This window comes from Periplaneta americana, chromosome 13 (genome assembly GCF_040183065.1).
Source record: "Periplaneta americana isolate PAMFEO1 chromosome 13, P.americana_PAMFEO1_priV1, whole genome shotgun sequence".
Lineage (NCBI taxonomy): Eukaryota > Metazoa > Arthropoda > Insecta > Blattodea > Blattidae > Periplaneta > Periplaneta americana.
Window position 1 is genome coordinate 56,932,583 of NC_091129.1, and position 27,272 is coordinate 56,959,854.

General features: G+C 35.6%; 2 protein-coding genes across 3 annotated transcripts in view; one reads left to right on the forward strand and one right to left on the reverse strand.

The window, feature by feature from the left end:
* The window catches only part of Rrp6 (exosome component Rrp6), an 84,873-nt gene extending 63,843 nt beyond the window's left edge, over nt 1-21,030 (reverse strand). The window contains exons 1-3 of the mRNA XM_069843286.1: nt 20,875-21,030; nt 20,605-20,738; nt 20,317-20,428 (exon numbers count right to left, since the gene is read on the reverse strand). Coding sequence (XP_069699387.1) covers nt 20,317-20,428; nt 20,605-20,738; nt 20,875-21,006 — 378 coding nt within the window. The 5' untranslated portion in view covers nt 21,007-21,030. The remainder of the gene's footprint in view (nt 1-20,316; nt 20,429-20,604; nt 20,739-20,874) is intronic.
* Nucleotides 21,031-21,052: 22 nt separating this feature from the next.
* Nucleotides 21,053-26,951, forward strand: LOC138711972 (transmembrane protein 98-like). Of its 2 annotated transcripts, none has more exons than XM_069843292.1 (6): nt 21,053-21,097; nt 21,357-21,427; nt 21,973-22,158; nt 22,323-22,554; nt 23,451-23,663; nt 24,198-26,951. In XM_069843292.1, exons 2-6 carry the CDS (start codon nt 21,402-21,404, stop codon nt 24,282-24,284), a joined length of 744 nt encoding a protein of 247 aa, XP_069699393.1. In that variant the 5' UTR covers nt 21,053-21,097; nt 21,357-21,401; the 3' UTR covers nt 24,285-26,951. The 2 variants fall into 2 exon arrangements, with proteins under 2 accessions (XP_069699393.1, XP_069699392.1); XM_069843291.1 differs by having other exon boundaries at nt 21,069-21,211.
* Nucleotides 26,952-27,272: the final 321 nt, after the last annotated feature.

The window sequence follows — 27,272 nt, forward strand, 5'->3', positions numbered from 1 at the left end:
AGCCCATACATTCTCAATAAACATAATCTATACTAAAAATAAATCTGTAACCGAAACTTTTCTGGTAATTTTCGCTTTTTCAAAAATAATTAGTGTTAACATGTATAATTAACCATCCTGAAACCGAAAATCGCTTCTTTTTTTTTCTTTTTTTTTTTTGTAAGTCTGTCTGTCTGGATGTTTGTTACCTTCTCACGCGATAATGGCTGAACTGATTTATATGAAAACTGGAATATAAATTAAGTTCGTTGTAACTTAAATTTTAGGCTATATGGCATTCAAAATACTTTATTTAAAAAAGGAAGTTATAAGGGGACCTGAATTAAATAAATCGAAATAGCTCTTTTATTATTGATTTTCATGAAAAATTATACATAATAAAAGTTTCTTTAAAAATGATTTCCGTTAAGTTTTATTCTATGCGAAATTTTGATAGGAGTGTTATTTAAGGACATACATTAGATTTAAAATAACAATGTTTTTTGTGTCATGGCCATCTCAGATTATACGAGTAATAAAGATAAAACAAATGACTGCATTTATTTAAAACGGTCTTGGACAATCAAATTAATATTCATATAATCCATTTATACGGATGACATTCATATGTGTTTATAATAACAGGGCTACTACAAAAGAATAATTCGTTTTCAAACTGCTATATTTTCTAAAGTATTACTTGTACAACAATGAGTGATACATCAAAAGAACTGTACACGCAACACATTTATTCCCACACTCTACAAATGTTCTGTGTGTGCTCCTTGGGTGACACAACATACGTCCAGGCGGCAGGCCAGTTCGTTCAATACATTGTGTAGCATTGTCCTGTCAATGGCCATTACTGCATTATTGATGTGCTCCCTCAGCTGTACCAGTGTTTGTGGCAGTGGAGGTACATAGACGCGGTCCTTAATGTACCCTCAAAGGTAGAAGTCACATGGCGTTAGGTCTGGTGACCTGGGGGACCAAGGGAACAGAGCTTGGTCATCTGCACCAACACACACAATCCAGCGATTCAGCAGTTCATGGTTCAGGTATTCACGAACATCAAGCATCCAATGAGGGGGTGCCCCATTTTGTTGGAAGACAAAATTGTCTGAATCTTTGGACAACCACAAAGTCAACATATCTGGGGTAAGATGTACACGTAACAGTGTTCTCACAAAAGAAAAATGGACCACACACCTTTGTCTGTGTGACATCGCACAGAAAACATTTACCTTTGGTGAAGCTCTTTCAAGCATTACAAATGCATGAGGATTTTGACTGCCCCAAATACGCACATTATGACGATTAACAACCACAGACAAATGAAATGTGCATTCGTCACTAAATATCGACTTGGTGGCGAAATATTCGTCCTCCATTGCTTCCTGCATTGTGGTGCAAAATTGCAGATGCCGGCCATAATTTTCTGCTTTCAAATATTGCAGAAGCTGTACACAATATGGTTTGAACTTTAACAGTCGTCGCAAAATCTTCCACAGAGTTTGCTGTGGTATTTCAAGTTCGCGGCTTCCACGGGCTGTTGATTTTTGTAGACTACGCACAAAAGATTTTCGCACTCTCTCCATTGTTTCATCAGGCACTGTCGGTCAACCGGTACTTTTCCCCTTACACAGACAACCAGCGTCCTTGAACTGCTGATACCACCGCAAAATCTCTGTTTACATGGCGGTTCGTGTCCATATTCTCGTCTGAATGAAAAGAATGAGATAATGGAATATTCTTAAGTCTCAGATGTAAGACACTGTGCATGATTGGAGACCAGAGCACTGATACACAAGATAACGAATATTTCAGTTACTTAAATTCAGGCTATTTGGTTTGTTGCTAGCATCGTTCTGAAATGCATTTCAAAAACTGCAAAAAATATGGCACTATGACGTAAATAACAGATAAATATATACATAAATCGTGTAGTTAAATCGACATTTGAATCTTCACAACTAGATCGACACTCACGCAGAAATAGAAACTCCCATGTCATCTCAATAGCTCAGACGCTAAGACTTTTGTGTATTGTGCAGAAGAAAGTGGGTTCGATTCTTAGTCTAAACCAACGACTTTTTTTTTTGTCTGAATAACGTTGAAATAGAGTTTTACAAAATCCTGAGATTAAGTGTTAATGATCACAACAATACAAAATTACAAACTGTAATATTATAAACGCTAATCTAATGAATGTAATCACGCACGCACGCACGCGCGCACGCATGCTACAAACTGTAATATTATAAACGCTAATCTAATGAATGTAATCACGCACGCGCGCACACGCACACGCACACGCGCACACGCACACACACACACACACATTGAATATATAAGTGTAAATGCATATATATTAAAAAGTAACAATTACAATGAAATAAAATTGAAAAATGTAAAATCCTTTAACAACAAGCATTACGAAATTGATTTTAAATAACTACATTTAAATATTAAACATATCAGCTACCGAGACAAGATGGAGAGATAGACATTTATCCAGCTTTTTAGTTTCACCGCAGGCAGGTTCCCATTCAAAATACTGACACAGAATATTATAGCCAGGGCCCATTTAGAAAGACGTTCCCAGAGCCAAAACATGCGAGTGAGAGTGCTGACTTCCCCTACTCGAGAAGGCTTTGAATCAAGTTTTTTTTAATTTAATTTCATTTACTGTATTGTATAGATGCTACATTAACATTGAAGCTTTAAGATTTGGAATAAGTCAAAATTTTGTAAGATTACATAGAATTGTACAAATTTTTGTACTACAGATGAGGAGGTGACATATGGCATATGAGCTGTGCGACAGGGGAAAGAATGAGCTATCAGAAAGAGAGTTTGTTTCATGATGGTTAATATTATACGAATCTAATGACACGAAAGTTCATCCATCTTCCCTCTCTATACCCCAAAAGTACAATAAAGCATAATTATCAAAATAAGAACAACAAATAAAAAAAAGTTTCTATAGATCAACAGATGCTCCGGCATGAGCAATACCTCTTGCTAGTGGTGGGTACACTGTTCATCCTGTCCCTGCACCTCTTTCTACTATACTACTGGCTAGTAATAAGGTTAATGAAGGTGGTAACAATCAGAATCTTATATTATTTATTCGTGGGAAGGCTATATCTGGAGCACCCCATTGGTGATATAGCCACGGCACATGATAAGGGCACAGCACAGGTCCTGCCTCTTCTATTACAGTATAGCTCACCTCAAAATTAGTTACATGGCGCTCAGTAGAAATATCCTGAGTAAATCTGTGATCAGTCAGGTGCCGTACAGCACCTTAAGACCCAGCTTTGAGGACATTATCTACCGTGTGAAACAATAGTCACTTGCCAAAGGGGAAAAACATTATTGTTAACCCTCTGCTGGGCACGTCCAAAATGTTATGTGTATTGGCAAATGGGTTATGGGGTCTCAAAAGACCTACGTGCCAATCAGAGGGTTAAAATGAAAATAATTGTAGGAGCATGATAAAAGCAACAAGGACCACAAGGACAAAGACGAGGACGACGACAAAGATCACAACATGAGCTGCGACAAGCACCACAACAAAGATCATGATAAGATCCTCGAAATAAACCACGATAATGAATAAGCCCACGATAATGATCCTGAGAAAGAAAGTAAGTACAATGATAAGGACCACAATAAATACAACAATCTTCGTGATAAGAACCATGACAAAAACAAGAATCACTAAGGACCACGCCAAAGACAACAAGATCAGCATAAGGGCCCTGACAAAGACAACAAAGATGACAAGGACTACAAGATCAAAGACAAGAACCATGATAGGCCTAAGTAGGCTATCCCGACGTGAATCATGGTCCTAGTCGTGGTCCTTGTTATGATGTGTCTTGGTACTTGTGGTCCTTATCGTGATCGTTGAGTATATCTTACTATGATCCTTGTTGTCTTTGTCACGGTCCTTATCGTGGTCACTGTTGTCTTTGTCATGTTTCTTAAAGTGGTCCTTGTTGTCTTTGTTATGGTCTCTATCATGACCCTTGTCACTGCAATGGACCTTATTGTTCTTGTTGTCTTTATCATGGTCCTTATAGTGGTATTTGTTGTCTCTGTTATGGTCTTTATAGTAGTCTTGGTCCTTATTGTGGTTCATGTCGTGATCCTTACCATGAACTTTGTCCTCATCATGGTCCATTTTGTAATTATTATCGCAGCCTTTGTCCTTGTCCATGTCGCATTCTTATATTGGTCCTTGTTTTTATCATGGTTCTTGCTGTTTTTGTCATAGTCCTTATTAGCTATTTGTTATCGTCATTGTTCTTATCGTGGTCTTGGTCCCTATCATGGTTCTTGTGATCCTTATCGTGGCCCCTATCATGGTCATTCTCTTGGTGCTTGTCGTGGTCCATGTTGGGATCTTTATTGTGGTCCCTGTCTTTGTTAATGTCATGGTCTTATAGTGGTCCTTGTCAATCTCATAGTTCTTATCGGAATCCTGTTCCTTGTGATCCTTATTGTGGCCCAATGTCATGGTTCCCTTCATGATCATTCCCCTGGTGCTCGTCATGGTCCATGTTATGATTCTCATCGTGGTCCTTGTCTTTGTCCATGTTGTGGTCCTTGTCATTCTCATAGTTCTTATCACAATCGCTGTCCTTGTGATCTCTATCATAGTTCTCCTTGTGATAACTGTCGTGGTCCTTATAGTGATTCCTATCAAAGTAGTTTTCGTGGCCCAATCGCCATTCTTATCTTTGACACAGCCCTTACCGCGATCCCTTCATGGTCCTTTTATGGCTCTTTCTTGGTTCTTATCATAGTCCTTTCGTGGTCCTTGACGTGATTCTTATCGTGGTACTTATCATTCTCCAAGTCGTGGTCCTTATCGTGATCGTTGTCTTTATCACAGCCATTAGAGCGGTCCTTGTTCTTTTCTCCATGGTCCTTATCATACTGCTTGTTACCATTGTAAAATTCTCTATCATTCCACTCGTTATGTTTGTCATGGTCTTTATAGTAGTATTTCTTGTTTTTGTTATGGTCCTTATCTTGTTAAATTTCGAAGTCCTTATTGTGGTCCATGGCGTGATCCTTGTTTTGTTTGTCGTCAATGTCGCGATTCTTGTCGTAATCTTTGTCATGGTCCATATCTGTGATCCTTATTGTGGCTCATGTCAGAGCCCTTATCGTGATCCTTGTCATGATGCTTGTCGCAGTTTACGCCGTGATCCTTACCCTGGTCCTTGTCGTGATCCTTATCATGATCCATGTTGTGATTCTTATCGTCGTCCTTGTCGTAAACCTTATCGTGGTCCTTGACGTGATCGTGGTCCATATTGAGATCCTTATTGTGATTCTTATTTTAAAGCTGGCCATGTTTCATGACGTGATCCTTACCGCGGTCTCTGTCGTAGACCTTATTGTGCTCTTGTCGTGGATCCATGTTGTGATCCTTATCGTTTTCCTTACTGTGGTTCATATTCGTGACTCTTATTGTGGTCCTTGTCGTTCATATCTTTGTCCTTTTCGTGGTCCTTATTAAGGTCGTTGATTATTTGTCGCAGTCCTTATTTTTGTCCTTGTCTTTCTAATAGTCATTTTCGTGGTCCTCGTCCTTGTCATAACACTTATCATGAATATATTAAAATCACCACATAAAGTATAATAGAATAAACGAAAAGAGTAACAAACAGTTAAACCAGTAGAAAAATAAAACAAAAAAAAAAATCCAAAAATATTTACGTATCTTAAAGAAACTATCTCCAAAATTAAATCACAATTAATTAATTTTAACATAATCCTTGTCGTGTTTCTTGTCGTATTATACTATCGTGGTCCTTGTTCTCTTTCTAATGTTCTTTTCGTGGTTCTGTCCTTGTAATCCTTATCGTGGTTCATGTGTATTTATCATAATCCTTGTTGTGGTGTTTGTCGTATTTCTTGTAATATGTTATCGTGGTCCTGATCTTTGACCTTGTCATGAACCTTTTTGTCCTTGTTGTGGTCCTTACAATGTTCCTTGCTGTCTTTTCCGTGGGTCTACATTTGTAATATCAAAATTAATATTGTACTCCCTCTTTGGCGAATGACTTTCGTGTTACACGGTATATTTCAAACTTTCATAAAAGGTAAACGATCAAGGACGTAAAAAGAGACCTACACCAGAAGCAGACTGACAACTGCTAATATTTTGCACTGGTGTATACTTTGGAGTAGAATGAAAATAGGCCTACGAATGCATGAAGAGATGTCTTCCTGGCTACGTCGATATCGCGTGAACTGCGCTGCAGAACTTCAACTTTCGACGACCAAGAGTCGTCTCATTCTTTTTTAAGGGAACTGTACATCTCGCCTATTCCAACACAAAAAACTCTTTCCTTGTTTTGTCACAATTTTGTGCAGGCACTACACTCGTGCTGCTAACTGGTGTACACAATGCAAACCAGGTGCGTTTATGGTTCTTTTGATGTGTCACTCATTGTTGTACGAGTAATACCAAATACCTTACTATAATAATACCGGACAGCTAGCAGTTCTGCGCGCGAACGACGCTGGTGCTGCTACATAGGCGGCCGGTGTGGCGATACTCGCGAAACAAGTTGTAATCAACTGCAATGTATATTGTTGCTGGACTAGTTAATAGTTTTATTAATTATTGCTGTGTTAAAATGTCAAGGTGTATATGTGGTGTTTATAATTGCTACAAAATTACAGCATTACAAATTGCTCCAAATTGTACTTTCGATTTCCGCGAGTCAACAACATTCTTCAGTAGGCCTAATTACTTCGTCTTTGTTTGATAGAATAATACAAATTAGCTGTTTTATTTAGACCTAATAAATGATTAGAAGTTAAAATGTATCGGAAATTTTAAGTTTTTATCAAAATAAGTTTTATTGTTCACATGGCTTCATTAATTATTACAAGCATCAGATTACTATCAATTTTATCTTTGCAGTTGTCAGCAATGCGTATATAAAGCATTATTGTAAATTCATTCTTAATGTCAGAATTGATTTTGTCTTACTAAACCAAAGAAAAAAATATGTAACAATTACGGAAAGTAATACGAAATATGCAATATTTCTCATAATATGCAGCTTTGATATAAGATAATAATTTTAATTTCTTAAGTGTTTCATATATTATTCCACATTAGTAACTCACGTTTTAAACAATAGTCCGAATCCCGCTATGTTAATATTCGTCTTTGTGGACGTAATTCCACGCCACTCCGCTAGACGTCAGGTCCGCGATATTTCGCACTCACGTCAATACTGCTGCTGCTACTACACAGCTGTCCGGTATTATTATAGTAAGGTATTTGGTAATACTTTGGAGAATACAGCAGTTTGAAAAAGAATGATTCTTTTGTAGTAGCCTGTATACTAAATATTAACTTATTATAAATAGAAAGTGTTTGTATGAGGCAATCTTAGGAAACTAATCGATTTGGATAATTCTTTTATCATTGGAAAGTGTAGTTCCTTCATAGGCTTTACTTTTTTAGTAGGTTATTTTACGACGTTGTATCAACATCTCAGGTTATTTAGCGTCTGAATGAAATGAAGGTGATAATGTTGGTGAAATGAGTCCAGGGTCCAGCACCGATAGTTACCCAGCATTTGCTCATATTGGGTTGAGGGAAAACCCCGGAAAAAACCTCAACCAGGTAACTTGTCCCAATCGGGAATCGAACCCAGGCCACCCTGGTTTCGCGGCCACACACGTTAGCCGTTATTCCACAGGTATGGACTCATAGGCTTTATGTCACTACAGAAGCTCCAGAGTAAATCGAGGACTGGGCTCAAATGCACGATAAGGTATGACTAAAAAGACTCTTACGCACAGAAAACTTAATATACTGTCGAAACTAACGATGAATGAGCGATATGTAGTTAAATTTAATGCTATTAGAAGGTAATAAAATTTTATGTCTGCTTTGCGTTGTATTAATTTATGAACCAATGATAGTCAGGGATGTAATAAATTTACAAATATATTGTACATGCGAAACATACATATTAAGTATTAATTATTCAGTAAGATAATCGTATATATTTTTATTGCTTACTTACATATTTGGGTGAACTACGGTAATGTATATTTCAACTTTATTTGGTCCATGTGAAATATTGCTTTTTACTAGATTTTATTTTTTTAATCCATGGAATATAATCGTATTTTTACGAATGTTGTTGTAAAAGGCAAGTAGGCGTATTTCACCTGGACCAAAAGTAAAAAGAAATTCAGTAAAAGAGTCATTCTAAGTTAGAGTCTGCACGTGATGTCCCTTAAATATTACTTCCTTTCAAATGTAGCAATTCTAATTTTATAAGAAATGTATATTACAGCATAAATTGGATAAAAATATCCCAGCAGTAAACAACAGATATTATAATTTATTTTAGTTTAGAACATTTGTAAAGAAGCAAATTGTCACGTAAGTTACCTGTCCCCCTAACACAGTCGACGATACATTGATATAAATTTCTACCAGTAGTGACATTTTGTAACTTTTTTAATATTAATTAAAAATATAAGAATTAGTCAAATAAATCCAATGAAGCAGTATAGTATTTAATTAAAACATGCATATATAATTTATGAATGAAATTTGTCCCAATGTTTTATGTCAAGTTACCATACAAAGATTATGATTTCTGAAAGCAGTCTGCATTGGTATAATATTTTTACTTCTTAAGTTAGCAACAACAAACCTTTATGAAAACAGTTGAGGTAATGGACTCTCTAAAATACTCACAGTTTAGCTGTTATTTCACATAAAGTTTTCAAAATTGGGTAAGTGTTTATTGCACATCACATAAGTTACCATAATTACAAAGAATCTGGTCAAAAACCATTATTTAAAAATATTTTAAGTTATGTGTTCTGAGTTCACAAAAATTAATACAAGAAATTAAATGCAGATCTTTTGAGGGTACGTCAGAATTAACCCTTATATCACAAAATGTCACGTAAGTTACTGTCACTTAAGTTACTCATGCTTTAGTAAAACTTATGTGACTGTAAAGTAACATATGTGACATGAAACATCAAAATCTTCATTAAATGGAATAAAGTATAAATCTAACATTGGTTATTTATATTTATTAATGATTTTTATAACACTTTATTAATCAGACATTAAATTAAGATTATCAAGCACTCGTTTTTATTTTCATAGGAAAATGCCCCTTACACCATCTGACAAGCAAAGACATCACAGGGAGAGAGTAAAAGCAGATGAAAATAGGAGGACAGAATATCTGGGGGGGGGGGGGGAAGGAAGAGAGCAAAGTTGAGAAGCTAGTTAAAGCTTGATACATCTGTAAAAGATAATATGAGCCGTTCAGAGCAAAAGCGGTGTAAGTCAAAATTGGATAATGGGGTTTAAAGTAAAAATTCTGTAAAATACAGTGCAAAGTATCGATTAATATGTCCTTCTTGATACTCACTGACTACTAATAGTTTAAATAAATTGAATATTAATTGCTACTTTGCACTGTACATTACAGAATGTTTACATTAACCCTCATTACCCATTCGTGACTTACACCACTTCTTCTCTGAAGGGCTGATATGTCTGAAAGAGAAAAATGCCAGCAGCGTAGGTCAAGAGAAAACAGAAGAAATGTCAACAGACAACTAATTGTTGTTATCAACATAACTCCTCCACAGTCTCCAGAGCTTGTTCCAGGAGTCAAAATAGAAGCAGAGGAAGAAAGATGGTGAGAAGAGATAGAAACAAAGCCCATAGAGAAATTAAAAAGCTTTCAGAGACCCTGGCTTCTGCTGACAAATGTGCCAACCAACAGGTACAAAAAGAACATGCAAAGGCTGAGAAAGAGGTTGAAATTGTTGGAAGAAAAAAAATAAGAAAGTTAATGTCAATGCGTCATCACCACAGATGAAAAAAAAGTGTGATCAATGCACACCAGAAATAACACTGATGTCCAAAGTAATGAAGGACACAGAATGCATTATAGTGCCTGAAAATATAAAAAAAAACTTCTGTTTCATAATGCTATCATTACATGCATCCAGTCGAAATGAGAAGACAAAACAGTGTATTGCACAAATATTGAAAGGAAAACTTCTTCGAAAATATGGTTTGATAAGAAAATGTATGAATGCTGTTCGCTGTTATTCAAAGTAAAGAGAATTGAGAATCGTAACATATCCTCTTTCAAGAACCTGCAGCAAAATAGTGTTTTTTTTTTTTTTTGTTGTGATGATAATTCTAATGTTACTCCAGGAAAGAAACGAACACTTGTGAAGAATAAGGTAAAGAAACAGAAAAAACTCCTTTGTGACACAATAGAAAATCTTCATAGGAAATTTTGTCATGAATTTCCTTATTATAAAATTCGTCCCTAGAATATCCCAGAATTTAATAATTTGTACTCAGATATTCCTGGATTTTAAGTGTTACTTATTATAATTTTATGAAATTTCATGGCAAACGAAATGGCATTTGGAATCTTCAGGGAAGAATATTATCTTGTTTTTGTAAGAAAGCACCAGCAGTTTGCAAATGTTATGGTTTAACAGATTTGAACAAAAACATTGTTAACCCAGATGAAGAAATCCAAGAAACTTCTCAAATAATAAGACCCAATAAACAAGAATTCAGTGAAGGAAAGTGGGTTGTAGTAAAGTACAGTGAAAAACACTATGCAAGAGTTATTACAAAGACAGGGGAAAATGATAATGAAATAAAAGTTCTTCACTGCATTGGTATCAACAAGTTTATCTGGCCTGTATCAGAAGCCAAGATATGTTATTGGTGTGAAAATACATTTAAAAGTCCACACCTGTGGAGTAACGGTCAGCGCGCCTGGCCGCAAAACCAGGTGGCCCGGGTTCGAATCCCGGTCGGGACAAGTTACCTGGTTGAGGTTTTTTCCGGGGTTTTCCCTCAACCCAATACGTGCAAATGCTGGGTAACTTACGGTGTTGGACCCCGGACTCATTTCACCGGCATTATCACCTTCATATCATTCAGACGTTAAATAACCTAGATGTTGATACAGCGCCGTAAAATAACCCAATAAAATAAAAATAAAATACATTTAAAATAAATTCTCCCCAAATATTTAAGCAAGTGTTGCCTCTCTCCAGATAAAAATACATGGGAAAAGTTCTTTACTCTAAATTGTAATTCCTCTGCCAACATTCTGCACTCTTCTTGATAGATGTTTAATTTTTCTTTTGAAAAATAGAGTGATACAGTAGCGTGCAAATTGATCCGAACAACGTAATTACTTATGCAAAAACACTCAAACAGGATAAAAAAGGATCTAAGACATACCTCAGTAATCTATGTGGCCTCCCTTGTTCCTAATAACAGTTCTGAGACGATTTGGCATGGATTCCACTAATTTCCCACAAATATTCTTCATTTCTTCATCGCGAAACCATACACCAATGAGGGCAGAAATCATCTTCTCCTTTGTAGAACAATCCATTTTTTTGCATTCTTCTTTTGCAAATTGACCACAAGTTCTCAATGGGTTGATGTCGGGTGAGTTGCCTTGCCAGGAGAGTACCTGAATATTCTTCTTGTTGAAGAATTCTGTAGTTTTTCGAGACGTATGGCATGGTGCCAGGTCTTGTTGGAACACACCTCTGCCATCCGGAAATGATTTTTGCAGCTGGGGTACGATTCTGGTTTGCAATAAGTGAATATATTTGTCAGAATTCATCATTCCCTTGATAGGTATTAATGCTCCAGGCCCTTCATGTGTAAAACAACCCCAAAACATTACTTTAGGGGGATATTTGGGTGCTTGTTGGAGATGAGCTGCTGTTACTTTTTCGGATCCTTTCTGTACGTAAGAAATACGGTGGCCGTGGACCTCGAAATGAGACTCATCGGAAAAAAGCACATTCTTCCAGTCATTCACTGTCCAGTGTTGATGTAATTTTGCCCACATTAAGCGTTTTTTGCACATAACAGGGGTTAGCATTTGCTTCTTAATAGGCTTACGAGCCCTTCGTCCAGCTTCCAAAAGCCTACGCCGCACTGTTGTGACATGAATATTCGCCCCAGTGGTAGCCATTAACTCGCGGGTTAAGTCGACAGCAGTTAGTCTAGGATTTAATTTACTTTTCCTGACAATTAAACGATCATCTGCAGGTGAAGTCTTCCTTTTCCGGCCACAGTTTCCTTTTTTCTGGGGTGTGATGGATCCAGTCTCCCTGTATCGTTTTATGATCGAATTAACAGTAGCCAAACCGATCTGACATTCTGCAGCAATTTGCCTCTGTGTCATAGAAGAATTCTCTGCTAATGTTATAATTTTAGACAGTTTTCGTGGAGTTGTATCCATTTGTGAAGACGACAGAATGTACACAGGATTGCAGTATTAAATCTTCAACACAACTGAAATGCTTATAAGTACAAAACGACAGGCAAAATGTCACATATTATAAAAAAAATAATAACGACAGACCTTCAACAATGGAATTACACGTACTACAGATTCAATTAAAGCGATATGAGCAGCTGTGAGGCCAACAATGATAGAAAATGTAAAAATATATCGTGTTTGGATTAATTTGCATGCTACTGTACATGTCACATAAGTTACTTGTACTGGATTAGCAGTTTTACTTATAAATCTGAGTATATTCTGCAAAAAAAAAAAAAAAAATGTACAATTAAGTAATTTTACACTGAATTATTAAGATTGGTTGAACAAAGAGTTGTTTTCTTTTGAATTTGTGATAAATAGAGACCATGGTAACTTATGTGACACAGTTCCCAAAATATTTTTAAAGAAATATAAAAAATATTTAAGCCAAAAAAAATGCACTGCCAATATTTTTCCATTTATGTAGATGTTATTAGGTGTTCAAAAATAAAGTTAATTTAATTTTTCTGCAACTTTTGTATTTATTTTTTTCCCCTCCTGTAATAAGCACTTTAATTTATAATGACCCAAAAATTAGTATTTTTACCTCGAAGCTCACTGGAACTGTTAATTTTCTAGATTATCCGAATCATTTTACAAATTGCCATGAAATAGTGTTCCTTTGCTCATTATGTACCCACATTTATTTCCTATAGTTCTTAAAATAATATTTATGTACTATGTTAACCTTTAATGTGTTTTTATTTATGTACCGGTAAACAAAGATGAGCAATGAGGCCAACAAAAAATTACCTTCGTACATATTCCACGCTATATTCATATTGGTTTGGAATAGTTTGTTAAGAAATGTATTCAAGACTAATTTAGAAACATGTTAAACGAATTATTCTTGCACCAAAAAACGAATGCTCCCTGGACCAAATAGTGGTATTTCAATATGTAATTACTTCATAGTTCCATCTGGTATTGTCTCATGTTATGACTGAGATACCTATTGTTAATTGTTTTTACTCATAAAATTAAGCCATAACAAGCAGAGTATATAAGACCTCGTGCGCAGAGGTATGGAGTTCGAGGTTTGGGGTGGCCTACAAACCACAAATCGTGCTGAAGATGTTGTTTTGTTAGTTATTCAATATGATGTGTTGTGCACTATACAGAACTCTTACCTATTAAGTACATTTATATATATAACCTTCTCAGTGATCACATCGGGTCTGTAGAGTAGTGTGTTATAATTTTGAGGTTATTTTCACTGATTTAAGTATGTTGTGATGTGAGAGGATATCGAAGTTTCATCTTATTTTGTTTTGTAGGTTGGACATTAACAAATAATGTACCAGTATCCCATTTTATAGGTAATATATACTAGAGAGCCTACATAATCTAGATCGACCAGGCGACACACGACCGGGACGAAGACCATGCCACACGCAGCAAACCGTCTCACGTACACTCGGCAGTTTTATTATTACTGAACTTACCTGGAATATAAGAGGTGTTGGAAATGACGACCTTCTGCTGTGACAAATCTCTGATATCTTTTAAGGATTTAAGGATTTTAATGGCTTCATATGCTATGGTTTTAGAGATACCAATTTTTTGCGCAAGATGACGGAGATATTTTATGAGGTGTGATCGAATCTTTCTCATATTTCATCCAATTTTTCCTCAGTAAGTACACAACGTGGTGTAACATTAGAAAATCTTCTTGCAAATCATCTTTTTACCTTTCCGCAATCACTCTTTTCCAAAATGTCTCTACCATGAAAATCCTTTGCTTTAATGTAAATTTTAAATTTCTGTCAATGATATTTATTTATAAAAAGACGTGCAACGAAGTGCACGGGTACGGATAGTATATTAATAAAAGTTGATCACATATAGCAAATGAATGACGATTTTCACACCCCATTACTTAATTTACTTCATTTATAAATCACAGGACATAAGATAATTTATTTCTATAACTAATGCAAAGCATGTTTAATTAATTTAAAGTAAATCAAGTTAATGTCCAATTTCATGATGTAATTAAGTCCTGGAGTATTGCATTGCTTCATACAGACCATTTCTATCATGGATGGTGGAAAGAGAACCTGTTTCCCAAGCAATCGGTCACCTGTCTGATCCTGTTGTCATGCATTCTTTGGCATTATTTTTCTCTTCTTTTTTATTCTTTTCTTTTTTATTCTGTTTCATTTACAGTCTTTATCACACTACTTATTTACAATAAATTTCTTTCCTTGAATCTTGTCCTAGCTACTTAGGGACGACATACAACAAAACAGAACGAATGTTATTACCTCAACTAGTGGTTTGCTTGTGAACTTGGTTGCTCGTCCTCTGATCATGTACAGTGCCTCTTTTCTGGGACTCTGAAAATATCTGTGTGCCATCAATTGTTTCTAAGACTGTATATTATTATCACTGATAGAGCTAAATAAAGTATCAAAGAAACCTTCTGACCAACAAATGCAAAATGCCTTGGAGGTACAGAGGATGGCCATAAGCATATAAAAATTTTCAACTGAATGCAGAAGGGCTAAGAAGAATTATAAGCAACTTACTGAGTGACATCTTGAGTGATTTCGATATTTGCATATTAACATAATCATTCATCACCGCAGAGTCGAGGTAGAAGTGAGAGGAGTTTACAATATTCACGCACTAGCAAAGAAAGTAAATAGAGGAAGACCATCCAGAGAAGTGACAGGTCTTATTAAATTGGAGGTAACCCCTTTCGAAATCCTACTAAAGGAAGAGAATCACCTAGTGGTGAAAATGAGAATAGGTGATGTGTCTGCATATATTACAGACCAGACTGCAGTGCAATAGATGTGGTGAACAATATACATAAGGCAATAAATGTCATATCGACCAATGAACATTTATAATACCTGCAGATAATCAATCAATCAGTCAATCAATCTTCCTAACGTATCCAGCTGTTTGCTGACAACATAAAGTCCACTATAGTCCATTGTAGTCTATTCAGTTGTTGTTTTTCACGAGAAATGAGGGATATTTTGGTCTCTGTTCATTATAGAAGCCTATTGCTAGTAGCCAGAGTTGGGGTGTAGTCAATATATACTGCAGGGCTGTGTTTTCTGCAACTGGTACTGATGATTTTAATTTACTTCTTTTGTGGTTTATGGATGGACAGTATAGAAGAATGTGTTCCAGATCTTAATCATGATTATTACACCACAGAAAAGTAGGATTATCAGAAATGTGAAATTGGTGTAGTTACAATTGAGTGACAATGTGACCTGTTCTGGCTCTTGTTAAAAATGTTTGAACATGTCTGGCAAGTTTTTGTACATTTCCAGGTCATTTCGTTTCTTTTGTACAGACTGTAAAATTTTTCCTTTGTCAGAAGAGAACCAATTGTTGATCCATAGGTTTATAAAATGAGACTTTACTGAAGCAAAAGCACTGGATAGAGATATCACTTGAAGAGGTCTTGATTGCAAATATGTTGCCTGTTTTGCAATATTATCGACAAAACAAATAGGAAGAGAGTAATAGTTGCCAATCACCTTTGGGAGAAAATTCTACCATAGTAAATGACAGGGAAATGCAGACTTACATATTATGTCACAGTGGAGGTAAAGCAACAGATTTGGTGTTTATGAGGCTAAGATACATCAGATCACGGACTTCTGGCAAGTAATGATGTAGCACTAATAAGGAAACATTTCCCAGTCATGACAATGCTGAATATTAGCATGACCGTACAGAGCCAAACAGAGCAAAAGCTATAGAGAAGAATAGATCCCAGGTTACTCATGTAGAACGAAAATAAAACAATGGGTATTCTGCAAGCAACCACAGATGGAAACCTAGACAAACAATGTCAGGCACAGAAAAATATAAAGAAAACAATTGAAACAAGATACAATAATCGAGCACAGAAATGGTTTGACAGAGAATGCTATAAAGGGCTTTAAACTAAGACAACGAAATAACATTAAGTAAAACAAACGATGGAGAAGAGTGACTTAGAGTGCTATCAAATAACTAAAAAAGGAGTATAGACAAAAGGAAGGTGAAATGATCAAAGAAATAGATAAAAAAAATTTCTACATGGCATTCAGACCTCGATAGCTATGCTTCCAGGCAGACATCAGAATAGAAAGAAGGGAGAAGCACACAAGAAACGTGTCTTAGCTTCCAAAGAAACAAGACCAGCACTCAGAACACCTATAGAACTTGAATGCCTGCATCTCAGAGTTCTGTCAGGGTGCCTGGAGGGTTTCTGTAACACCTTACTGCAGATTTTAGCTATTCCCAGGCATGTTCAATAGGATTCATGTTTGCTGAGTTCGCGGGCCACTCCAACCTCATAATGCCAACTTCTCTAATGTATTCTTCTACAAGATGGCTTCAATGTGCTCGGGCATTATCATCTTGTAGAATGAAGTTATCACCATACTGTTGGCGAAAGGGTTCAACAGTGGGTTCTAGGATATAGTCTCTATACTGGACTCCAATCATATTGCCATTGTCAGGCACAAGTACTGTCCGGTGACCCTTACAGATACCGGTCCAGAACATGATTGAACCACCTCCATATGGGACACGAGAAACTGCATGTTGGAGACAGGCTGTTTGACCAGATTCTCTCCACACACGTTGACAACAACAATCAGGTGATAAGCAGATCCGCACTTCCTCAGAAAACAGTACTCGGTGCCAATCATCTAAAGACCATCCACTATGATTTCTTGCCCATTGGTACCTCACATGCCATTGTGCAGGAGTTATCTTCAGTGTCCTCCAGATACATCTTGAGCGCAAATTTGCAGGATGAAGACGGTTTCTTATTGTCTGTGTAGAAATGCACCTTCCAATAGCATCTAAAAGCCGTCGGTAAAGTTCTGTTGCATTCTGCAGTGGGTTCCTACGAACCATCAATACGAGATAGCAGTCTTCGTGAGCTCTAGTTGACCTTGGACGTCCACTTCGTGGTCTGTCCTCAGTATTTCCAGTGTCTTGAAATCTTTTACACGCCCAAACAACGTCACTATGGGATCTTCCGACTTCAAGAGCAATTTCTCTCGTACTTCGATCCTATTCAATGCCATTTTAAAAAATAATATGCTTGACACCACTATATTGTAAGAAAATTTAATTTGCCTGTACGTTTACAATTTGTAGCTAATCAATAAACTATAATGCTGAAACAGTTGAATTACTGAAGCTAATTTGTTTTATAAAATTTGGTTCAGTTTCACATAATGATATGTCTTCTTCATTGATTTTAAAAAACAATCCATAACTGCCAGCACTCTTGAGACACATTATTTTAATGTTACCTTCATTTACAGAATTTTGCAATGTATTTGACACTTCGGTCATACTGTCATTAAATTTGACTAACAATACAAGAGTTCCTACTTCCGTATCCGTAGACATTAATTCACTCCCTTCCTTGAAAGAAACTCTATCTGGAGACCATGCACCAAAGAATTCTTAGAAACAGACTTTGAAATCGAAGGACTGATAGATACCTATCTGATAATCATATCTGGTCTCCTTGCTTAAAAAAATATAGAAACTTTTCCTTCTTATATATTAGACTTAATGCAGTGCACTTGTGTTAGGCCTATCCCTTTTATGGTTGCGGCACTTTGAAACATCATAGTTAATTGTGCCTGCCACAAAGCATTCAAGCAACCGAACACAAAGGCAGACGTTAGACCAAATCCAAAATCTTTGCGGTTGATACACGTTGGAAGTAATTTTGCTTCTTGCTTTCTAATTTCAAGAATTTTAACCTCTCATTAAGTGCAATATTTAAGGAAAATTTCATCTAAATGTCGTCGTAACTAACGTTACACGTGCGTAATTCCCGCCATCGTCACTCACGTTACAACTTTCAGATTTCAAAATAGGTTCTTGTATGATACCAACAATACATTTTTCAGCTACGATTAAAGATAAGGATGAATTTTTTATTTTTTTATTTTAGTCGGTTATTTAACGACGCTGTATCAACTACTAGGTTATTTAGCGTCGATGAGATTGGTGATAGCGAGATGATATTTGGCGAGATGAGGCCGAGGATTCGCCATAGATTACCTTGCATTCACATTACGGTTGGGGAAAACCTCGGAAAAAACCCAACCAGGTAATCAGCCCAAGCGGGGATCGAACCCGCGCCCGAACGCAACTTCAGAGTGGCAGGCAAGCGCCTTAACCGACTGAGCCACGCCGGTGGCTGATTAGGATGAATCCTAAGAGGACTAAACAATTTAAGTGACAGATGTGATTGTTAACACATTTACGAAAAAAAAAAAAAAAGATTATTTTCGTAATTCACATAATGCGGCAAATGGTTGTATTTTAACTCTCATTATAAGCAAAAAGGATACGTGATATTCCAGTCTAAATCTGTCATAACTTACCTTAGGTCACTACCTCTGTGTTTATAATAATATGTAAGTTATATAAAATAAATCTCCGAACCAGTCAATTTTCTACACTAAAAGAGTTGCCTGTGAAAAGATGTAGGATGCGCTAATAATTACCAAACTAACTCGCGGGAAAATACAACAATAACACATTTCCAGAAGAAGACACATTAATGTTGTGAAAGTTCACGTCCTGTACTTCAAGAAAATTTCTGAAAAATGATAATTTAAAAATTCAATGCTTTTGTCTTCAATTTTGTGGAATGACCCCTATGCAGAACAAGCTATGTACAAGAACTGCGAATAAAGAGGAACTCCATTGGGGAACACTTGTACACCACGACAGCCATGCAAACTATAGACTGAAGGCAAGCAGAGTATGAACTGAGACATGTAGTGACACATCACGATGCCTGGATTCTACCATCATATCTGTATGATGAAAACTTCCATCAAGACTGAGCTATGAGTGTGTGTTCTACCTATGTGGGGAAAAGTGCGGTATAAGTTATAGCCTACCATGCCAAGATTTGTGTTAAAAGAACAGTCTCATTGACGCAGTTTTGTCTGGAATAGCTGTCTCTACCATTTGATAAACAAACAATGTCCATTGGCAGCTCCTCTCTTATCATCATAATCATTATTATTACTATTATTATAATATACCCTGGACCTGCATGATTTTATCCGAGATGTTTTAACTAACTGCTACTGTAGCATAGTGGATAAAGTGTCTGGCTGTGGATTCAAGGATGGATTGTTCGAGTCTACCTCAAGTATGGAATTTATAACAAATACAAAGTTATATGTAATTGTACCTCCTAATTGCAGGAACATCAGAGAGAGAGAGAGATGAGAAAGAATTGAAGAAAAGGAAAGGAAAGACATGAGAGAGAAAGAAAGATAAGGATGGAGACATCTAATAATGATATTTTTAATCTAACATCAGTTTCTTTCATTTCCTAGATGCTCCCCTTCTCTAAACTACCGTCCTCTTTCCCCACCGCTCGAATGTTTCTGGTAATGGGGGAATGTGCGGTGGTGGTTCACTTCTTTTAAAGAATATAATTAGGTCTATTCTGACATTAAATTAAAGATACAGATATAGCAAAATATAGCCTACAGATACATTACCAATGCAATGGAAGATGAAAGTAATTGTTTACGTGAATGACAGAGTTGAAAAGAGAACGAAAACATATTGTAAGCAAACATGTATGTGCATGGAAACCAAAAGCAAATTAAGTAGCCCTAGACCTAGTTATAGTTTGAAATTGCCATTACTATTTTGGTCATTCCATGTAGGCTACGCTCTGTTCATAACAAGAATATTTATTTACCTTTGTCCTATAAAATTATTCTTTCTCTTTATAAATAAATGACAACTCTCTCAACATTTATTTGGCTTTTCTATAGCACGCGACATTGTAACTTCAATATACAGTTAATTTTATATTCTGTATTGCATGCCTCTCTTGAAAACATACATTAACGCTGGAGCTTTTTATTATTAGTGTTAATATTTTTCAAAAGGTTCTTACCACTCGTTCTAAAATGTGATCATTAGCGTCTATAATCAGGTCAAACTTTTCTTCAAAATCTCTTCTCAAAATGTTTCCTTTCACACCTTGATGATGTAATAACATCGATATCCTAAAAAAAAATAATAATAATGCATCAAAACTTAATATCTGCTAAACATATGAAAAGCACTTTATAATCGTTAACTTTTTTCACTTTATTATGCTTTCCGGCGCTAAAAGCCTTACAGCTTATGTTTTGTAAACTTTTACAATATTATACACTAAAACATTCAAAATTCAACTTACAATTCTAGCACTCGAGTACCTTCAGCATCCATAACCTTCTTAAACGATGGGAAGCTTGTATAGTAATCCCAATTATGGCCAGAGGGTAAGTTAGTTGAGTTTCTTGTTGCTTCCATAAGGGTCTTGAATCCAGCCTAGAACAGATTCAGTGTGCAATGTACATAAAATGAAACGTTTTCGAAATAAATAGCAACCATGTGTTCTGAAAACTTGACAGTAGAGTAACATAATACCAACAAATTTGTACGCAAGGAATTATAACCTGCTAACCTGTCTAAATTCTTCAAACGTTTTAAACCCTGGAAGAATATCTGGTATAGTTGTAGTATCTTCATTATTTTCTGGTAATATTTGTTTAACATTTACTTCTTTGCTTGTACTTGGATGACCATCATTCTCCATTTTGAAAAATGAATGTCGATAAATTTCGTATATTTCGCACGACCTCTGGCGGAGAAGCCTGGAATCAGCAGGTGATTCCGGGAGGCAACAGGTGCATGGTGTTTTAAATTAATTGTGAATATTAGGTTTTCTTATTTAAATTATATTTGTCAAGGTCAAGTCGCATATTTAAACCAACCCCATTAATTTAATTGCTGGTCATAAGGTACGTAGCTAATAACTCTGTTTTCTCCCTTAATACCCACTTGTTTTGAAATAAAATCATTTCAACGTGTCAAGAAACTCTCATTATTGACATTGATACAAGTTGAGATTCTTTACATGTTTGACTTTTCATTTTATTTTTTTAGGGATGAATACATTGTTACTCGCGTATCATCGTCATTAACTTCTAGATGTTTAACACATCACCAACACAGAGGTATGTTTAAAGCAAGAGGAGTAGAGGAGTAGTACTCCTCTTGGTTTAAAGTGAAGTTGATTTCTAAAATAGACTAAATTTTCGATTTTATTATTATTATTGATGAGAGAAAATTGGGCCTGACGTTCGCTTGTGGCATGTTTGCACGAAGCACTTGTTAATAATCTATCTCCTAATCAAACCCTACTTATCCTTATCAGTATCACTGACAATGGTGCTATAATCTACCGTATCTCCTCATCAAACACTACTTAATCTTATTACTGACAGCGGAACTATATGCCACTACAGTACGCTAATTTATCTTATCAAACTCTATTTAACCTTATCACTGACAATGGAGCTACTTGTCATTAAAGTATCTCCTCATCGAATACTACATAACATTGTCACTAACAGTGGAGCTACTTGTCACCGAGGGTGAGGAGGAGAAGGGAGAGAAGGAAAGTAAGTTCTTCCCAATAAGAACGGGACAAGTGAACGTCAGGCTCATTGTCCTTCTGTTAGTAGGCTATTATTGACTTCGCCTGAATTACTTTAATCAGGGATGACGCCCCTTCACAAGCATCTGCGTCTCCTGCTGTGACAATGGAAACCATGGAAACAGTTGTTGCAGTGGCAATAGGAATTCTTGCTGCTGTTTTTCTGGGAGCTCTGATAGTTCTTGTTGTGATATGCCGACGCCACAAGGGCAGTGGCAATTTCATGAATAAACAGAGCGGAGATATGAGGTATTACCTTGTTTTTCCTAATATGATGTTTAAAGTTAATTTCTTTCCTATACTTTTATAGGGATATAATTATGCTACATACCTAATAAAAATAAATTGATAGTGTACGTATGTAGAGTGAAGAAGTTAGAAATGGCTTGCAAGTTAAGTTTGATCTTTTGCAGACCAGATGTTCATTTGATTGAATCAGACCGTCCAGAACTGGAGTTGGGAGAAGTGCGACTGCACCCAGACATTGAGCAAATTCTTGCGGATGAACAATGGATAGGAGATGCAACTGGTCTTGTGCCACATTGTTTGGCTGTTCTTAAAACTTGTCACACGTTGGCAGAACGATTGGCAGCACTGGCAATGGGACCTCTTAATCACAGTAAAACCGGTCATGAGATTGTCGAGGTAAAGCAAACAATACAATGTGCATATAAATAATAAGAATTTTCAATAAGTCTGTAAAATAACCACAACAGATAACAAATAGTTGCTGTACCCTTATGGTTGCCCAACTTCCTCCCCCCCCCCCCGCACACAGTTGCAATTAACACCAGGGTGGATGGTTTTTAAGTATGGTCAGAGTAGACAGAAAATACTTCTTTAAGGGAGAGCATTAGATGTTCCAAATGCCCTCATGAAACTGAAGTAGAAGACAGGATTAAACATGCGAGAACAGAATAATGGAATTAGCATAATTATTGTTTTAGTATTTATTGGAATATAAATCCCTCCCCCTTTTTTGCCGAAGATGTGAAGAAAATGTTATAGCTGACACAACAAATGTGGGTATTAGGAGGCAGTAAATGAACTGTATTACTTGCGAATAATTTGAAAATACTTAAGATAGGGTTTTCATTATCATATATACAGAAATATACCAGTATACCTTAATTAAAGACTAAAAAAAACAATCTGGTACATTTACTACTCTTCGCACCAAACAACGAAACCACAGTAGCCTAATTCAAACAGTTCTTTTGGCAATCACTTTTTCTCTCTCTTATTCATTGACTACTAACGGCTGAGATGCCACGCACATAATGATTAAGATTAAGGAGAAAGAAATGCACCCATCTTTAATAGTGTAGGCCTATAATGAACCATGAACACAAGTTGCCATGCAAAATAAAGTAGCGATATTTTTATTTTTGACTCTTAAAAATGAGGTGGTATTACAGATATGTGATAGAGACCTATATTCCAGTTACTGTTTTTACATATTCAATTAACATATTTTTTCAGGCAATGTATACAAAAAACTTTAAGAAAACCAAATTCTTGAATTGTCTACTTTTCACCAGGTTGCACGTCGAATTTCTCCACGTGTGGATGATGTAGTTCGCAGCATGTATCCACCTCTGGATGCCAGGCTGTTAGAGGCCCGTACAGCTGCTCTGGTGTTAGCTGTAACACAGCTTGCGCTCGTTACACGTTATGGATGTAGTATGGGGCGGTCATCTCGTCGACTGGCTTGGATTGACCAAGCCCTTGCTGATATGGAACCACATTTGTTGGTAAATTATAACTCACATTGTTTTGTTTCACTTACAGGCAACCAAGAGCAAATCTTTTTCTGTACCGATGAAATTCGAACTTCCAATAGAGTATTACTTTGTTGGTACTATGGATAGTGTAAAGCAAATGTCAGATAATCCAATTACGTATCCTCGAATTCATCTCGCAAAATACCATTTCACTATCAGCAGTTTTACTAACGCTAAATAATAATGTATGTAGTTGATACAGTGTCGTTCAGTGACAATTTAAAAAATATTGGTTTTGTACATTTTTGTGTTTTGTCTTTCATCATCTGAATTACGATATAATATTTATTGGTTGCTGTCTGTTACAACTATCATGTTGTATTACTTTATCACAAAGTGAAATGGTACTTAATTCTGATGCTGGAATAGGCATCTAAGTGTAATCCTTGAGGCTTATGTGTCATTCTGCAATTATACCAACATTTGATAGTGTAATGTTTATTCATACCAGATATAACATCTTTCATGATATGTCATTGTTGTTTTGTATTTGTTTTTCTCTAGGTATTGCGAGAGGCAGCTCTGGCACAAGAAGCTTCATGCAGGATCCAAAATGTGATGTGTCCAGGTTCCTCTAGCACTCCACTTTAACATTTCAACACACACTTTTTGTCCCATCCCATTACTCTTCTTATGCAGAATTAATTAATTTATAACACCATTAGTTTTCTTTGCTGTGCTGCTTTTGGTGAATTTGTGATACTCCTATGATAGAGGAAGATTGGCAGCTGACTGCAAAAATGAAAGCATACAGCACTGAACAGGTGGTGTTTATTGTGAAACAGTATTACATCAGTGGCAATTTTATTGTTACTACCCAAAAGTAGCATTAACATTTCAATGCACATAAGAAGATAGTGTTTCTCCAGCACATGAAGGGCCAAGGCTGATCACCTATCTGCTGGCCTCACGTCCACATGCCTCAGTAGAGGTGAAAGATCATCCAATCAGAACAGCGGTATTGTGTAGTCAGCACGATGATTCCCCCTGCTGTTAAACCCGATTTTGCTATCTATTGTAACTCCCCAAATTCACCACAATACTGGGTGAGAACTGATTTTGTACACCGGTCGAAATTTCATGAGAAAATTCCTTCTCCATAAGGATTCAAACCAGCGCACATTCTGTAATGTGAGTCCCATGTATGATGCCTTAGACCACAGTGCTACAGCACAGGACCAACTCAGCCAACTACTCACCCCAAATGCTAAAGAGAGACGAGACATCTTCATTTTGCCAGGGCATTCAGTGAACTTTTGAAAGAAGTATCAGTTAATTTTAATGCTGTCTTTATACTGGGTCCATCACGTAAAAATTGAAATGTTCCCCTTTGGGCAGTAACAGTAGAATTTGTACAGGTATAATAATATTTCACAATGGTATTATGAATAAAAAAAAGTCGCATTGTACAAAGTCTAAGAGGATCACTGTGATGTGTATAGTTTGAGCACCAAACTATTGTGTCAGACTTTCCATCTTAGATATGTATATAGACATAATTAAATGTCAGAATAGGAAACAAGCTCTGCTGAGGCATGTGGACGTTAGTTAGCTGGTAGGCCTTGGCCCTTCATGTGCCTTTGCACCATGGATTGAGGAGAAAAAGAGCAAAGTTCTTCGCATCTTTGTAAGTATGAGATAATAAGGAAATGAGTATGGCATTTTTGTTGTTACTCATATTTAATAGCCAATTTTTGTGTGTATTTGTACCTTATGCATTTAGTGCTAAAAGTAATTTCTGCAATAATGTGTGAAAAATAGAAATATTTATTTCACATTTTAATCAATTTTTCAGCAAATATATACGAACCATTCAATTACAGCTCATTTTTTTTTTAAATAAAAAATCCTTCGATTTATCTTGTTACTCAAGTATTAATAATTGCTGACTCAAGCAGCTTTTAATACGTCACAAGTATGTATTACTGAAATAGTTAAAATTGATATGTACAAATTTATATGCAAAGAAACAGTTAAATGGAGAAATGTGATTTATATAGTTGGTATTTCAAATTTACGAATGAAATGTCACTGAGAGAATCTCCAAAAACTTGTCTTTCAAATAGGTGCCTTAGTCCCACTATCTTTGTATTTAACAAATCGTAAGGATTGTAATATTAAAAATAATAAATACTCGAGTGATATATTTATGTACTTAATTCAGGGCATGGAAATGATTTATATAAGTTTACTAGGCTCGAACATTGCATTTCTGTATTCGTAAATTAACATAAATGTCTTCTGGCTATTGATCGCAATACTGGAATATCTGAGAGGTTCTTCTACTTTGTTATGTAGTTCCTCTGCTTTACTTCCACGTAACTTGTTCCATTTACCATGTGTAAAGAATGTGCGTCATCTCTGCCTACATTCACTGCAACTGCTTGTTGCACTTACTATGGCAGATATATTTGATGAGCCCAATTATACATTATTATTCTAATGGAAGAAACAATAATTTCAAGTGTTCCATCTCAACTGATATTGTACAACATATTTTTAATGATACATTTAATACACAAACTGTTAAAATCATGACTGCATGACATTCCAAGAATGCATTCCTATTTATATGAAATAATGTTCACATAACAGTTTAAATATAAATTATCTAAATTAAATTTAAACTGTTGTAGTCAACATTTCTGAGCTTGAATGCAAAACAAACTGGATTACTCTCTCGATTTGTATGCTGCAGGATATACAATATTAAAATATTTGAAATAAATGGAAACCATTAAGAAAAGAAGGCAGTGTATTAAAATTTTGACAGATTTGAAAATATTACTTATATTATAAAAAAAAAAAAGTTCTCTTTGCGGTCTAATTTACAAAGTTTCAAAGATTTTCCCAAATTTTATCAGCATTTTGTTAAGTCAATATCATGCTCCTTTATTTAAAGTATATTTTTTTCATAACTCAGAAATACTTTTTTATATTATTTAACCATATATAACAGAACACATTTGAAATGTAGTCTGTTGTGCAGTACTTTTTAGCATACTGCTTGTTTCCCTTCTTATATGTCAAGATTCAAATATTTCGATTATCATTACATTAAGATTACTCTTTAAAAACTGTACATTTTAAATTTCATACGACATCATGTCTAATTTGTAAATTACACTGCAGCCATCTTTGAAAGTTTTTGAGTTTTAACTAATCTTAATGTAGGATATAATGAATGTTGTCTGTTGAGTAATTTCTTTTTTTGTACAGTTACTGATTTATATATATATATATATATATATATATATATATATATATATATATATATAATAATAATAATAATAATATAATACTCTAGTTCATGAACAAGCTAAGAAGGCCAATTAGTATAAGTGTGGACTATTGTTCAATTTGTTTGTAATCTTTGAAACAATATGTAATCATTATTTTAACAATAAAATGTACATATATAGAAACAATACTATACTATTGAACAACTTTATTGGAAAATTTATTAATTTACTCCTGTCCTCCTTTCATGTACATAGTATAAAGAGTCTGCGGTGCTCTCTTCGAAAGAGCCAAGACTTTAGATATGTCCAAAGATTTTCTTCCAAGAATATTTCGTAT

Bases quoted from the DNA above. Each gene is read 5' to 3' on its own strand.
- LOC138711972 (XM_069843292.1), top strand. From the start codon at position 21,402: ATGTTTAACACATCACCAACACAGAG. The intron at 22,159-22,322 runs GTATTACCTTGT...GATCTTTTGCAG, and splicing joins AAACAGAGCGGAGATATGAG to ACCAGATGTTCATTTGATTG. The intron at 22,555-23,450 runs GTAAAGCAAACA...ACTTTTCACCAG, and splicing joins CCGGTCATGAGATTGTCGAG to GTTGCACGTCGAATTTCTCC.